Source organism: Mirounga angustirostris, unplaced genomic scaffold, assembly GCF_029215605.1.
Source record: "Mirounga angustirostris isolate CCGP_5_RB_7025 unplaced genomic scaffold, mMirAng1.0.hap1 SCAF_3, whole genome shotgun sequence".
Classification (NCBI taxonomy): Eukaryota; Metazoa; Chordata; class Mammalia; order Carnivora; family Phocidae; genus Mirounga; species Mirounga angustirostris.
In genome coordinates, this window is record NW_026991711.1 from 51,724,177 (window position 1) to 51,737,785 (window position 13,609).

At 42.3% G+C, this 13,609-nt stretch overlaps 1 protein-coding gene across 6 annotated transcripts in view; it reads right to left on the minus strand.

The window, feature by feature from the left end:
* The window catches only part of VWA8 (von Willebrand factor A domain containing 8), a 344,595-nt gene that overhangs the window by 40,150 nt on the left and 290,836 nt on the right, over positions 1 to 13,609 (minus strand). For all 6 annotated transcript variants that reach the window (XR_010409990.1, XM_064586049.1, XM_064586051.1 and 3 more), the window contains 2 exons: positions 6,090 to 6,198; positions 2,655 to 2,811 (listed from right to left, as the gene is read on the minus strand). Coding sequence is in view for 5 of the 6 variants with exons in the window: in XM_064586049.1 (XP_064442119.1) it covers positions 2,655 to 2,811; positions 6,090 to 6,198 (266 nt within the window). In the remaining variant the exon portion in view is untranslated. The remainder of the gene's footprint in view (positions 1 to 2,654; positions 2,812 to 6,089; positions 6,199 to 13,609) is intronic.

A 13,609-nucleotide genomic window follows, 5' to 3' on the forward strand; every position in this document is an offset into this window, starting at 1 on the left:
TTATTCATTCCACACGTGTGTATGAGTGTTTGCCATGCACTGGGTTCTGGGATAGGTGCTGGGATGTACTAGAGAACAAAATCCCCTCCCCTCAAGGGACTAAAAGTCAGTGGAGAAGCAATCAACTCTTCATACAAATAATAATACAGTGGGAAAGAGTGATAAAAAGTGTGGAGAAAAGGTAGAGGACACTATAAAGCATAAATGGAGGGACTTGACCTCATTCTACATATGCTGAGAGTTGCAAAATAGCTTTAAAACAAACTATTTGATGATAGTGAAGAATTATTACTTTTTAAAGATACGATAGTTGAATTGTATGTTTTTTAATTTTTTAAAGGGTTTTTATCTTTCAGAGATATACTCTGAAATATTTACAGTGAAAAGATAGGACATCTTGGATTAGTTTCAAAACAACGTAGGGATGGAGACTGGGAGTGGAGCCAAATTTTTCTTCTTGAAGCTGGGAGAACAGGTCCATAGGGTTCTCTCTCTGCTTCTCCCTCTTTTTATTTATGTTTGAAAAATTTCATAATAGGGCGCCTGGGTGGCTCAATTAAGCATCTGCCTCCGGCTCACGTCATGATCTCAGGGTCCTGGGATCAAGCCCCGCATTGGGCTCCCTGCTCAGCGGGGAGTCTGCTTCTCCCTCTCTACTGCTCCCCCTGCTTGCTCTCTCTCTCTTATAAATAAATAAACTCTTTAAAAAAAAAGTTTCATAATAAAAAGTTAAAGAGAATCTTCAGCAGTACTAAATTGGATACTCACCAAATAGGAGTTATTTACTACATGAAAGTAGAAAGCACCCTCTTTGCTGTGTTTTGCTATGCCCTGATTTTCTTAGGATTTCCATGTGTTTTTATTTCTTCCCCTCTTTTTTCATACTCTTGCTCACTTCCTGTCTTTCAACCACCTTATGGTCTTCTCTTTTACTTGGACTAGATTCTTCTCTGCAGTAATTAGCAGAGGTGTATGGTTTTCTTACTCCCTTCCCCATTTCTTCCCTTTCCTCTCCCACAGACACTAAATTTAGTTGCCTTATTATCACATATGCTCCTTGACTTCTTTCCCCTGCACGGTGGTGGTGAACAGAACCAGGTCTCTTACCCCTATTATGGAAATCAGAGAAGGGGTTGCATACTCGTACCCAAGCACTTCTGAAAGGTCTTTCCACCTCCCCACGAACTATGTGTGTCAAAGCACGCTATTTGTCCACTTGTGCAAAAACTGAGACCACTCTGAGCATGGCAACCTAGGAACTCAGTAGTCGGGGAGGGGAGAATGAGGCGTATCTCATGTTTGGGTTCTTTTCCTAAGTGGATGTTTCGTTGTTTATATGGAAGGTTGAGCAGTCTTTGAATCCTAACAAGATCTTTCATATAGCATTCCTCCCACCTTTTTTGGAGAAGGTGAAACTGCTTTCATTTCTAACATAGTTATCTGTCCCCTAACTTCTTTGAGAGGAGGAAGAGAGGCAAGTCACCTATCTCCATGCAAGCCAATTCGGTCACAGTGAGGATAAATACATTGTTCCAGGGCTCCTGGGAAGTCAGCAGAATGGCTAGGAGGGACACTTTTGCCTTATTTACCTGCTGGGGACATGAAGCTCCTACTGCTCACAGGCTTTCCTGAGGGTGTGGCAGGAGGGGCCTGCATTCTTGTCCCTATTGTTCTGTGCTGTTTACTTGCAGGATGTGTAAGCACAGCGTGTAATGTAATACCAGATGTTCTACGTGGGAGGAACTTCATAACTCACACACACACACACACACACACACACAAGCGTGCTTTTTTCTAACGGCACCCAGCCCCTTCCATTGAGCACAACAATGTAAAGCTGCCTCCCAAATCACTACCAATTCCCTCACTCCTAAAGGAGGTACTGCCGGTCCTTTGGTATTTTTGGCTTTTAGCTAAAGAACACATGTGGATGTCTAGTGAAAGCATCATGTGGATTCTCATTTTTTAGATGGTTCCAATCAAAGTGGCCCACATGGGTTCCGGATCATCTAAAAGCCACAGGCTCGCTGGCCTGGATTTCAAGGCCTCCACGCACTGGCAGGGACTCCACATTCAACCTCCCTCCCCACCCACCCAGCTGGTACCCTTTCTCCTGGATGGGCAAGCGGGCTCTCTCCGCCACAGACACTGTGCTCATCCTGCTCATTTAGGTTTCCCCTCCTGGAAGATCCAAACCCTGGCTGAGCTCAGGCCCTACCTCACTGACTTATCTTTGTCTACACCAGCAGGAGGCATGGCTTCCGTACCATGACTGCAGCACTTAAGGAGTGTGTGTGAGTGTGTGAGTCTGAGTGTGCATATGCGTGTTTACGGGTCCTGTCCCCACACCCATCTACGAGATTCCTGAGGGCAGGAAGGGAACACTGCCTAGAGTTTGCTAAATTCCCTCTGGGGCCTAGGAATGGATGTGGACGGAGTGATTTGAACTTTAACTTCTCTTAAGAGCGGTCTCTTTGGTTTTCGTTTCTAATGGGCTCAGTTCCTTTTTCTACTCAGCCACGTGTGATCAATGCATTGAACTGACCACATCAAGCAGAGAACGAGGCCTTATGTTCCCTGGGCTGTCTCTGCCGGGGAGGTAGGCGCTATGGGTCTCAGTTTGTGCTGTGCCAGGTGAGGGGTGACCCACTCACCGTTGCTGAAAGGCCTTCTGGCCCATCTCTCTGGCAGCTCTCTTCACCTCCTCGGGAACCGCGTCCTTCTCAGCCTCCGACACCTGGTACACGGTATGGCCTGCGTCCAGCCGGTATGGACCTCCTTTGCCACCCAGACCTGCGGTGTCTCTTCCTCCTGGAAGGAAACCGTGAAACTCCAGGTGGTAAGTCTGATCCAGGCCACAAGACAAAAGTCAGATCATGGCTTGAAAGCCATCCCGTGAAGCATGTTAACTGTACCTAATTAGTAATTAAATATTCAAATGACCTTCTTCTGGAAACAAAGGGTACCCCCCTGTTTAGATGCCTTTTCTCTTCTCCATCCGCCAAAGTTTACCCATATTCCAAGGGTCAGTCCAAATCCCAGGACACCTCATCTGGTAACTCTACCTCATAGGGATCACTCCTGGCCACTATTTACTACCCTTTAATATTTATTTTTTTCTTTTCTCACCAACCATATGATGGGTGGGATTATATCTTATATACTTTTATACCTTTGTACCTATAAGAGTGGCTTGAACTCCATGGATAACTTGGTACATATTTGTTAATTAAATGAGCAACACTCCTCGTCCCTCACATGTTACCTTATTTTTCCCTAAAATAAGAGAAAGACAGGGAGGATAGAGGATACAGTCAGCTTTGGGTACTGTCCGTTTCAGAACAGTTTTTCCAATATAAACCCAAGTCTGCATGCTTATAAGTGTACACTGTTTATGTTGTAAATATAAATTAAATGCCTGGAAGAGCAGGTGAGGACCTTGGCTAGCTAGAGAAAGCTTGCCTTATCTCAATACATTCAAATTATTTTAAAATACTGTGTTGACCCCCAAAATACATATATTGGCTAGATTTGGCCCCTGGGCTACCAGTTTATTACCTCTTCTTTATAATGATTAAAATACTAGCAATCAGTTTCTTTCATTCGTGCACACATAACTTGGGCACTTAGAAGAGAACTCAACATCGGAGAGAAAGTATCGTATCGTATCCTATCGTATACTAGTGTTATATAGCAGAGCATCGTACAGTTAAACTGGACCGCGTGAGTTTGCATCCTGCCCCCATACACTATGTGGGTGTCCTTGAAGGAAGTTCCTGAACTTCTGTGTGTCTCAGTCTCCTCAGCTGTAAAATGGAGATACTAATATGATTTACTTCTTGGCACTGTCATGAGGCTACGATGCTTAGAACAGTACCTGGTGCAAAATAAGAACTACCATGATTATTTAGACAACTTCCGGTCACAGAATGAGAATGAGGTCATTTCTAAGTTGCACAAAGTGGAAATTTTGAAAGCTTTTAGGTTTTGGTTAAATGATGTTACATTTATCTTTTCTCCCTTGGAGCCTTAATTGGTGTAATAAACTAAAAGTAAAACTCAGTATGCACTGCTTCCCTTACCAGGGTCCAGGCAGGTCACTTCCTTTTGGGAAATACCACGAGAACAACCTATTAATGATCGTATGTTTACCCTTCGATTTGAGCACATCTGATTTCACTCTTATTTAGAAATTGGGGGTGGAAAACTCCTTCTTAGACGTGTGTGATTCCTGGCTCTCACTCAGGGACAGCCTGGAGGCAAAGAGGACCAGGAACTGGACAATGACAATGAGCTCCAGAGGCAGAAAAGCTGTTTCTGTGACCCGATTCCCTTCCTATAGGAAGTTCTTCTTAGGCATGGGTGGGTCACAGATTCGAGTGGAACACTTCCTGGGTGCTGAGGTAACATCAGTCTTGGTGAAGAGGAAAGTACCCACAACTGTTCAGAGGCTGGTATGAGCGAGGCTCAGCATGAGTCACAGGAACCCTCGGGAAGGTTGCACCAGGGTGAAGAGGGCATGAGCGGGGAGCTCTTCATGACCTCTGCTTCTGAGAGCCTTTAATTTGTACTACTTAGGGCGCCTGGGTGGCTCAGATGGTTAAGCATCTGCCTTTGGCTCAGGTCATGATCCCAGAGTCCTGGGATCGAGCCCCACATCCGGCTGCTGACTCAGCTGGGAGCCTGCTTCTCCCTCTCCCTCTCCCCCTGCTCGTGCTCTCTCTCTCTCTCTCTCCCTCCCTCTCTCTCTCTGTCTCAATGAATAAATAAAAAAAAAATCTTAATTTGTACTACTTAAATGAAAATGCTGGTCAGAGGTTCTAGACTTCAGGGCATAATCTTGAAGCTAATCCTGGACACCCTAAATCAGCTCCGAAAATATGGGAGAACACGCAAGGGAGGTGCTCTGATGATGAAAGAGGGATCAAGTGACTTGGGTCAGACTAAGTTCCACATAGAAAATTCTGAGGGAGAATGACAGACATAAAAAGAATTTGAAGTAAAAAAGATTCGATAGAAAAATAAAGGCCGAGGGAAACAAAAACATCGTCTTCAGTCTGGACAGAGGTGAGCTAGGAGATTCAAATGGAATAAAAAGCGAGAATCTCCGCTCCAGAGTAGTCCACCGCTGGGAAAAACCTACATCTGGCCAACTCGTTCCACAATGCATTCCATATGGATTAAATCTTGCTGGCTTGACACTAATTTCAAGATCAAAGGACATTTCTAAAAATATGCTTTCTTTAAAGCTGATGCTTGATGAATAAACAGAATAGGCAAGAAGTCTCCAGGCCTATTTGATAGCAATTGTCTCAGCACAGAAACCCATTTCCTCCCGAGGCTGTCAAGGCCAAGAGGCACACAGCGTCCTCGGGGAAGGTGAAGCACGGAGCTCGTACCAGAGCGGCTCATGGCCGAGATACGATCAGACAGTGCCCACACAGTCTGGCCCTATTCCTGCAGCCCAGCAGATGTGTGTGCCCCAGCGGCCGCAGGAAAGAGGAAGACAGCAGTCATGGGAACAATGCTCCTGTCAGGCAGCCAAGAGGAAGGAATGGACCAGAGCCATCAGTTCAAACTGCAGCCCACTCTCTTATCTCAAAACCCTGCATCCTCAACATACTCAGATGGGGAAGGCAAAGCCCATTTCTTTTCCAAGTCGGCTGGCCAAGAAAGAATTTACGATAGATTCCTGGCGTGATCCCAATTTAAAAGAAGGGCTTAACTTTTTTAACGAACACATTCTTCAGACCAGGTCGTGTGCTCAGCACTTTATAATCACAAGTTCATGTAATCCACACCACAACCTTGTCAGGCAGCTAATATTTTCCCCTTTCCCTGATGTGGCAATGCTGGGAGTGTCAGAACTGTCTTTGGTCCCAGGGTGGCAGAGTCTGTGGGACTCCAAATGCCAGTTTTTCCATGTCTTGACGTCATGCCGGGACGCAGGGCAAAAGTACAGAACAGCTGACTAACGGGGGAGGCAGAGAAGGCAAGTGGTCCCTGAGCCTTCTCAGGGGTGTGTGTGGTTTCCGCAGGCTCGGGAAGTCTCGGGACGCTCGACCCAGGAGGATGCCCGTGCTACCAACCTGTTCCGCCAGCCCACGTATTGCCGCCCACATGGGGCATGTTGTTTGGGTCCTCCTTTCCGTGTTTGGGGGAGCTCACGTCTTCACCGCTGTCTCTGTTGATTGTAATCTACAAATGAAGATTTGAGACATTATCACTCTCTCATGACCAACACCAGAAACTGCAGGATGGAAAGAAGAATTCTTTCCTCCTAAATCCTTAAGGTATCTTATAACCTCAGGCCACAGGACACAACAGATGCTGTTAGTGTCTGGCAAAGAATTTTATCAGAGTTAACATCCATTTGGTTGGGAAGGAGACATTTAATTTTTTAAAAAATTCCTTAAAAAGAAAAGAAACTAGACTGAGTTACAGTTTCAGAATTTTCCTGGTGCAGATCCTGCCTCAAGCGTTTACACAAGGAACACCACCTACCAGAAGCAGGGAGAGTGGATCTCACCAGAGACCGACACTCTCTAAACAGTTTAAAAGGATCACTGCCCGGCTGTTCCAGCTGAGTAACAGCAGATATACATCTACCTATTTAATTTTTGAAGAAATACCAGTCTTCTGAGAAATACTTTGTATAAAATATATGTAAAAGAAAAATAGAAAATGTATCTATGTATGCTTCAGTGACAAAGTTATACACACAGACACGAAAGACTGCTTATTTATTTTCCGGACCCTCTCTAATTTTATTATGGTATTTTGTAGCTTTCCTATTTCAGCTTTATTTTAATACTGGAGTTACCGTTCCTGCAATGGCAAACAGAATAAGCTGCATTTTAGCCCTCCTCTGTGAAAGCCTGTGGCTCACTGGTCCCTAATTTCATTCAGCACAGATTCACCAAAATGACTGGTAATCACCCAAGAATTCCAATCCTACTAAGTTAGTTCAGTAGATATCATTCCACAATAAAAGAACTCAAAGCAGTCCCACTTCATGAATCCTATGAGCCGGCTGTCAAATGTAATGATTTTCAGGGCAGACCAGATCAAATATTCATTTATTTGTCCAGTAAGACTTATAGATGATGTACTGGGAGGACATCATACGAAGTACCACGGGGCCTACGAAAGCCATAGAGGATTGGTCACTGCTCTCTAACTGCTGAGGGTAGAGCAGGGCGCTTGCAGATGGACCAGAAGCCAGATGCCAGATCAGTTTTTAGAGCTGACCCACTCCTTGTTAGTGCCTGGACTTCATTCTGGATGTTGGATTAATGAAGGTAGGCAAGTAATTTGCAGTCTTTGCAAATAAAATGGATATTAAGAATGAATTCAACAATAAAAAAAAGAAATAAAAAATAAAAAATAAAAAACATTTTTATTTTTCAAAAAAAAAAAAAAAAGAATGAATTCAACATACAAACCAATATCCCTGATGAACATGGATGCAAAAATTCTCACCAAAATACTAGCCAATAGGATCCAACAGTACATTAAAAGGATTATTCACCATGACCAAGTGGGATTTATCCCTGGGCTGCAAAGTTGGTTCAACATCCGCAAATCAATCAACGTGATACAATACATTAACAAAAGAAAGAACAAGAATCATATGATCCTCTCAATAGATGCAGAAAAAGCTTTTGACAAAGTACAGAATTCTTTCTTGATCAAAACTCTTCAGAGTATTGGCATAGAGGGTACATACCTCAATATCATAAAAGCTATCTATGAAAAACCTACAGCAAATATCATTCTCAATGGGGAAAAACTGAGAGCTTTCCCCCTAACGTCAGGAACGCGGCAGGGATGTCCACTATCACCACTGCTATTCAACATAGTATTAGAAGTCCTAGCCACAGCAATCAGACAACAAAAAGAAATAAAAGGCACCCAAATCGGCAAAGAAGAAGTCAAACTCTCACTCTTTGTAGATGATATGATACTTTATGTGGAAAACCCCAAAGACTCCACCCCAAAACTGCTAGAACTCATACAGGAATTCAGTAAAGTGGCAGGATATAAAATCAATGCACAGAAGTCAGTGGCATTCCTATACACCAACAAGAAGACAGAAGAAAGAGAAATTAAGGAGTCGATCCCATTTACAATTGCACCCCAAACCATAAGATACCTAGGAATAAATCTAACCAAAGAGGTAAAGGATCTATGCTCAGAAAACTATAAAATACTCATGAAAGAAATTGAGGAAGACACAAAGCAATGGAAAAACGTTCCATGCTCATGGATTGGAAGAACAAATATTGTGAAGATGTCAATGCTATCTAGAGCAATCTACACATTCAATGCAATCCCCATCAAAATACCATCCACTTTTTTCAAAGAAATGGAACAAATAATCTTAAAATTTGTATGGAACCAGAAAAGACCCCAAATAGCCAGAGGAATGTTGAAAAAGAAAAGCAAAGCTGGCGGCATCACAATTCCGGACTTCCAGCTCTATTACAAAGCTGTCATCATCAAGACAGTATGGTATTGGCACAAAAACAGACACATAGATCAATGGAACAGAATAGAGAGCCCAGAAATGGACCCTCAACTCTATGGTCAACTAATCTTTGACAAAGCAGGAAAGAATGTCCAATGGAACAAAGACAGTCTCTTCAACAAATGGTGTTGGGAAAATTGGATAGCCACATGCAGAAGAATGAAACTGGACCATTTCCTTACACCACACACAAAAATAGACTCCAAATGGTTGAAAGACCTCAATGTGAGACAGGAGTCCATCAAAATCCTAAAGGAGAACACAGGCAGCAACCTCTTCGACCTCAGCCGCAGCAACTTCTTCCTAGAAACATCGCCAAAGGCAAGGGAAGCAAGGGCAAAAATGAACTATTGGGAGTTCATCAAGATAAAAAGCTTTTGCAAAGCAAAGGAAACAGTCAACAAAACCAAAAGACAACTGGCAGAATGGGAGAAGATATTTGCAAATGACATATCAGATAAAGGGCTAGTATCCAAAATCTATAAAGAACTTATCAAACTCAACACCCAAAGAACAAAGAATCCAATCAAGAAATGGGCAGAAGACATGAATAGACATTTTTCCAAAAAAGACATCCAAATGGCCAACAGACACATGAAAAAGTGCTCAGTATCGCTCGGCATCAGGGAAATCCAAATCAAAACCTCAGTGAGATACCACCTCACAGCAGTCAGAATGGTTAAAATCAACAAGTCAGGAAATGACAGATGTTGGCGGGGATGCGGAGAAAGGGGAACCCTCCTCCACTGTTGGTGGGAATGCAAGCTGGTGCAGCCACTCTGGAAAACAGTACGCAGGTTCCTCAAAAAGTTGAAAATAGAGGTACCATACGATCCAGCAATTGCACTACTGGGTATTTACCCCAAAGACACAAAAGTAGGGATCCAAAAGGGTACGTGCACCCCGATGTTTATAGCAGCAATGTCCACAATAGCCAAACTATGCAAAGAGCCAAGATGTCCATCAACAGATGAATGGATAAAGAAGATGTGGTATATATGTACAATGGAATATTATGCAGCCATCAAAAGGAATGAGATCTTGTGGTTTGCAACGACGTGGATGGAACTGGAGGGTATTATGTTGAGTGAAATAAGTCAAACAGAGAAAGACATGTATCATATGACCTCACTGATATGAGGAATTCTTAATCTCAGGAAACAAACTGAGGGTTGCTGGAGTGGGGGGTGGGGTGGGAGGGATGGGGTGACTGGGTGATAGATACTGGGGAGGGTATGTGCTCTGGTAAGCGCTGTGAATTGTGCAAGACTGTTGAATCTCAGATCTGTACCTCTGAAACAAATAATGCAATATATGTTAAGGAAAAAAAAGAAAAAGAAGAAGATAGCAGGAGGGGAAGAATGAAGGGGGGAAGTCGGAGGGGTAGACAAACCATGAGAGATGATGGACTCTAAAAAACAAACTGAGGGTTCTAGAGGGGAGGGGGGTTGGGAGGATGGGTTAGCCTGGTGATGGGTATTGAGGAGGGCACGTTCTGCATGGAGCACTGGGTGTTATGCACAAACAATGAATCATGGAACACTACATCTAAAACTAATGATGTAATGTATGGGGATTAACATAACAATAAAAAAAGGGGAATGAATTCAACATAACTTCCCTTGTCTTTGTCCAGACTAGTTAATTTCAAATGTTGCAACATCATAAAGAGATTTCTGCCAATAGCTTTGGCAACATTAACATAGTTTTGGCCACAATTTTAGCATACTTTAAGAAAATTTAGCAACCAGGACATGACAATTGATATGAATTCCACACACATAATCATGCTCTAAAAATGGGTCAAAATAAATATTTGCTTTTTAAAATTAAGCTATGCAGAATAGCTAGAAACATTTAGAGAACAAATAAACATTTAAAAAAACTTTCCCAGAACTTGTCACCACTTTCTAACTTGTCCAGAGGTAATATAAGAGATAAGCAGTAAATTAAAATATGTATATTGGCTGTAAGAATTCTAGACCAGCACTAACCAATAAAACTTTCTGTGCTGATGGAAATGTTTGCATCTGTGGTGTCTAATATGGTAGCTATTTGTCCAATGTGGCTACTGAGTACCTGAGGACCTGAATTTTAAATTTTATTTAATTAAAATTAAAATTTAAATAACCACACGTGGGTAGTGGCTATTTCAGTGGACAGCCCAGCACAAGGACAAGCTTGCCTCAGCCCAGCAGATACTGTTTGGAGCTCTCTGTAGCATCTCATAGATGTTCTCCATGAGAAATGAGAAAAACAAGGAACAATTAAGAACTGGGATAGGGTTTTATTCTGTTGCTAATTTAAGAAATTTATATAAAAGTTGTAACTACAGTCTATTTTTTTTTTAACAAATATAATGGAACTTACATATGGAGATACATTTACTATAATAAGAATATAAGCTTTCTAGGGGCGCCTGGGTGGCTCAGTCATTAAGTGTCTGCCTTCAGCTCAGGTCATGATCCCGGGGTCCTGGGATCGAGCCCCACATCAGGCTCCCTGCTCAGCGGGAAGCCTGCTTCTCCCTCTCACACTCCCCCTGCTTGTGTTCCCTCTCTTGCTGTGTCTCTGTCAAATAAATAAATAAAAGCTTTAAAAAACATATATAAGCTTTTTAAAAGATGCATTTATTACAATACTGTCACTGCTCAAAACACTTCTGGACTGCTTCTGGAAGGATCTACAGAGTCTGTGACAGATTCTTTATATTTTTAATGGTGGCAACTATGTGTTAAAACAAAAGTTGATTTTTAATAAACAGCCAAAGGATAGAGTTGATTTCTGGTGTAAACTGTTTGCTAACTTGTTATGTACTCTTTAGCAAGTCAATTAACTTTTCTAGCCCTCAACTTTCTCATCAGGAACTAAGGGGGGTTGAACTAAATGATTTCTACTATTCCACCTAGTGTTGGGATACTCTGATTCCAAATCTGGTAAATAGGGTGATTAAGCTGGGGTTTTAGTCAAAACCAGGTACACTTATATAATAATGAGACTAGTTTGCTTATAAGAGCTGTGACTCTTCTTTAGGCTAATTCTAAAAGATGAAGTTCCAAAAATGGTCTGAGCAATGACAGCATTATTGGAATAACTGTTCTGAGCATCATTCCTCACCTTGGGGTGCACGTGGGCGTGTGTGCGTGTGTGTGTGTGTATTCAGGAACGTTGTAAATAAAATAAAAGAAGTTCAGAAGAGAAATAGAAAGCGAATTCTTATGTGTCTAGTCACTTTATTTTAATCGAAAATTAGTTATCTTCTTTAGACATTTCCTACAATCCAGATATTCTGGCATAAGAGAAGAGCCTTTTAAGAACAAATACTAAAAATGATGGCATAAGACAAAAGAAAAAGCCCCTCAAATTGCCCCTCTCAGTGACTTCTGAAATCATGCTCTTGGAGTTGCAAAGACAGCTATAATGGGCCAAGAGGGAGGCAGAAAATTGGCTATGAAACTTCTGGGCAGAAAGGAACTGGCATGTTCTCTGCCGCCTGTGTCTTCCCGGGCCATCTGCTGGGAAATGGCACTGCTCACATTGCCAACAACAAGGCAGGCTTACACCAATCCCAAATGGGAGTCTAGAGGTGTTTCAAAATTGACAAATTCTTGACAAAAACAATCACCAGCCCAAACCTGATTTATTCCAGAGAAATATATACCACAAAATTCCAGGACACTTAAAAAAAAAAGGCATTTTGGGAAGTTTATCTAATTTTTTGTCATTTGATGAATGCCATTGTACTCACAGGAATATATTTCTCTAGCGCATCTGCCAAAGGGTTTTCAAAGGCATTTTTAGGGCATCTCCTACATGAACTGACAATGATTCATAAAAAGTACAAGGCAGGAAGTCTAAGACAGTGCAAGCCAGGACAAAAACTGAAACAGATACTAGGGCAGGCCTATCATTTGAGGAAGCTTGTTTCCTGGGGACAGACAGACATGAGCCACTGGTCATTCTGAAAGCTGATAAACCGCTGAATATTTTGAAGTATGTGTTGAGGATTTGGAATGCATTTCCTTTGAGGGCTGGTTTCACCTAGAAAGAACTTAAGTAAATCATTCCAATTCCTGAAATGGACACTACTATATTCACTTAAATGGATCAAAAATTTCCCTAAGCCACAAATATCATGCACCCTTACAAAAATTGTTTAAGATTTATTTATTTATTTTAGGGAGGCAGGAGTAGAGGGAAAGAGAGTCTTAAGCCGATTCTGGGCTGTGTGAAGCCTGATAAGGGGCTCGATCCCACGACCCTGAGATCACCACCTGGGCTGAAACCAAGAGCTGGACACATAACCAACTGTACCACTCCAGATCCTTACAACTTTTGGTGCAAACTGATGCGTGTGCTGAGACTTTTGATGTGTTTCTGATGGCTGACACAATCTACTTCCTTTTATGTAAGTGTGCCGTAATCCTAGAAACCGTAGTCCCAGAAATCCTCTTACATATGAATTAAAATGGAAAAAACACGGAACTTGTAAAATATAACTCATAAAAATGTTCCGGAGTAAAGCAACCCAAAGTCAGAGCAGGGAAAGGACATGACTCACTAAAACCTTGTAATTCTGGGCAAGGCTCATATATTTTAGGCTCCTCCTCAAGTTCAGGATTTTTAAAAACCATCAGTAAAATGATATAAATAGCCAGAATATAATCCTGGAAGAAAAGTTAGCTCTTGGAGGTATGACTGGACAAGAGAGCTGATTCTCATTTTTCAGCTGGAGACTAGGTGTGGTACAGCAGATATTTCTAGTTGCCTACCCAACATCCATGCCCTCCTCCTCCTCCTTCTTCTTTTTAACGATTTTATTTATTTGAGAGAGAGAGGGAGAGAGAGAGAGCACAAGCAGGGGGAGCAGCAGAGGGAGAGGGAGAAGCATACTTACCACTAAGTAGGGAGCCCAATGAGGGACTCGATCCCAGGACCCTGGGATCATGACCTGAGCTGAAGGCAGACATTTCACCGACTGAGCCACCCACGCACCCCTGCCTCTTTCCTCTTTCTTCTTTTTAAACAGAAGTCAGATGAATCATTGTTGAGTGGAATTAAGCACAGCAATCCACTGCC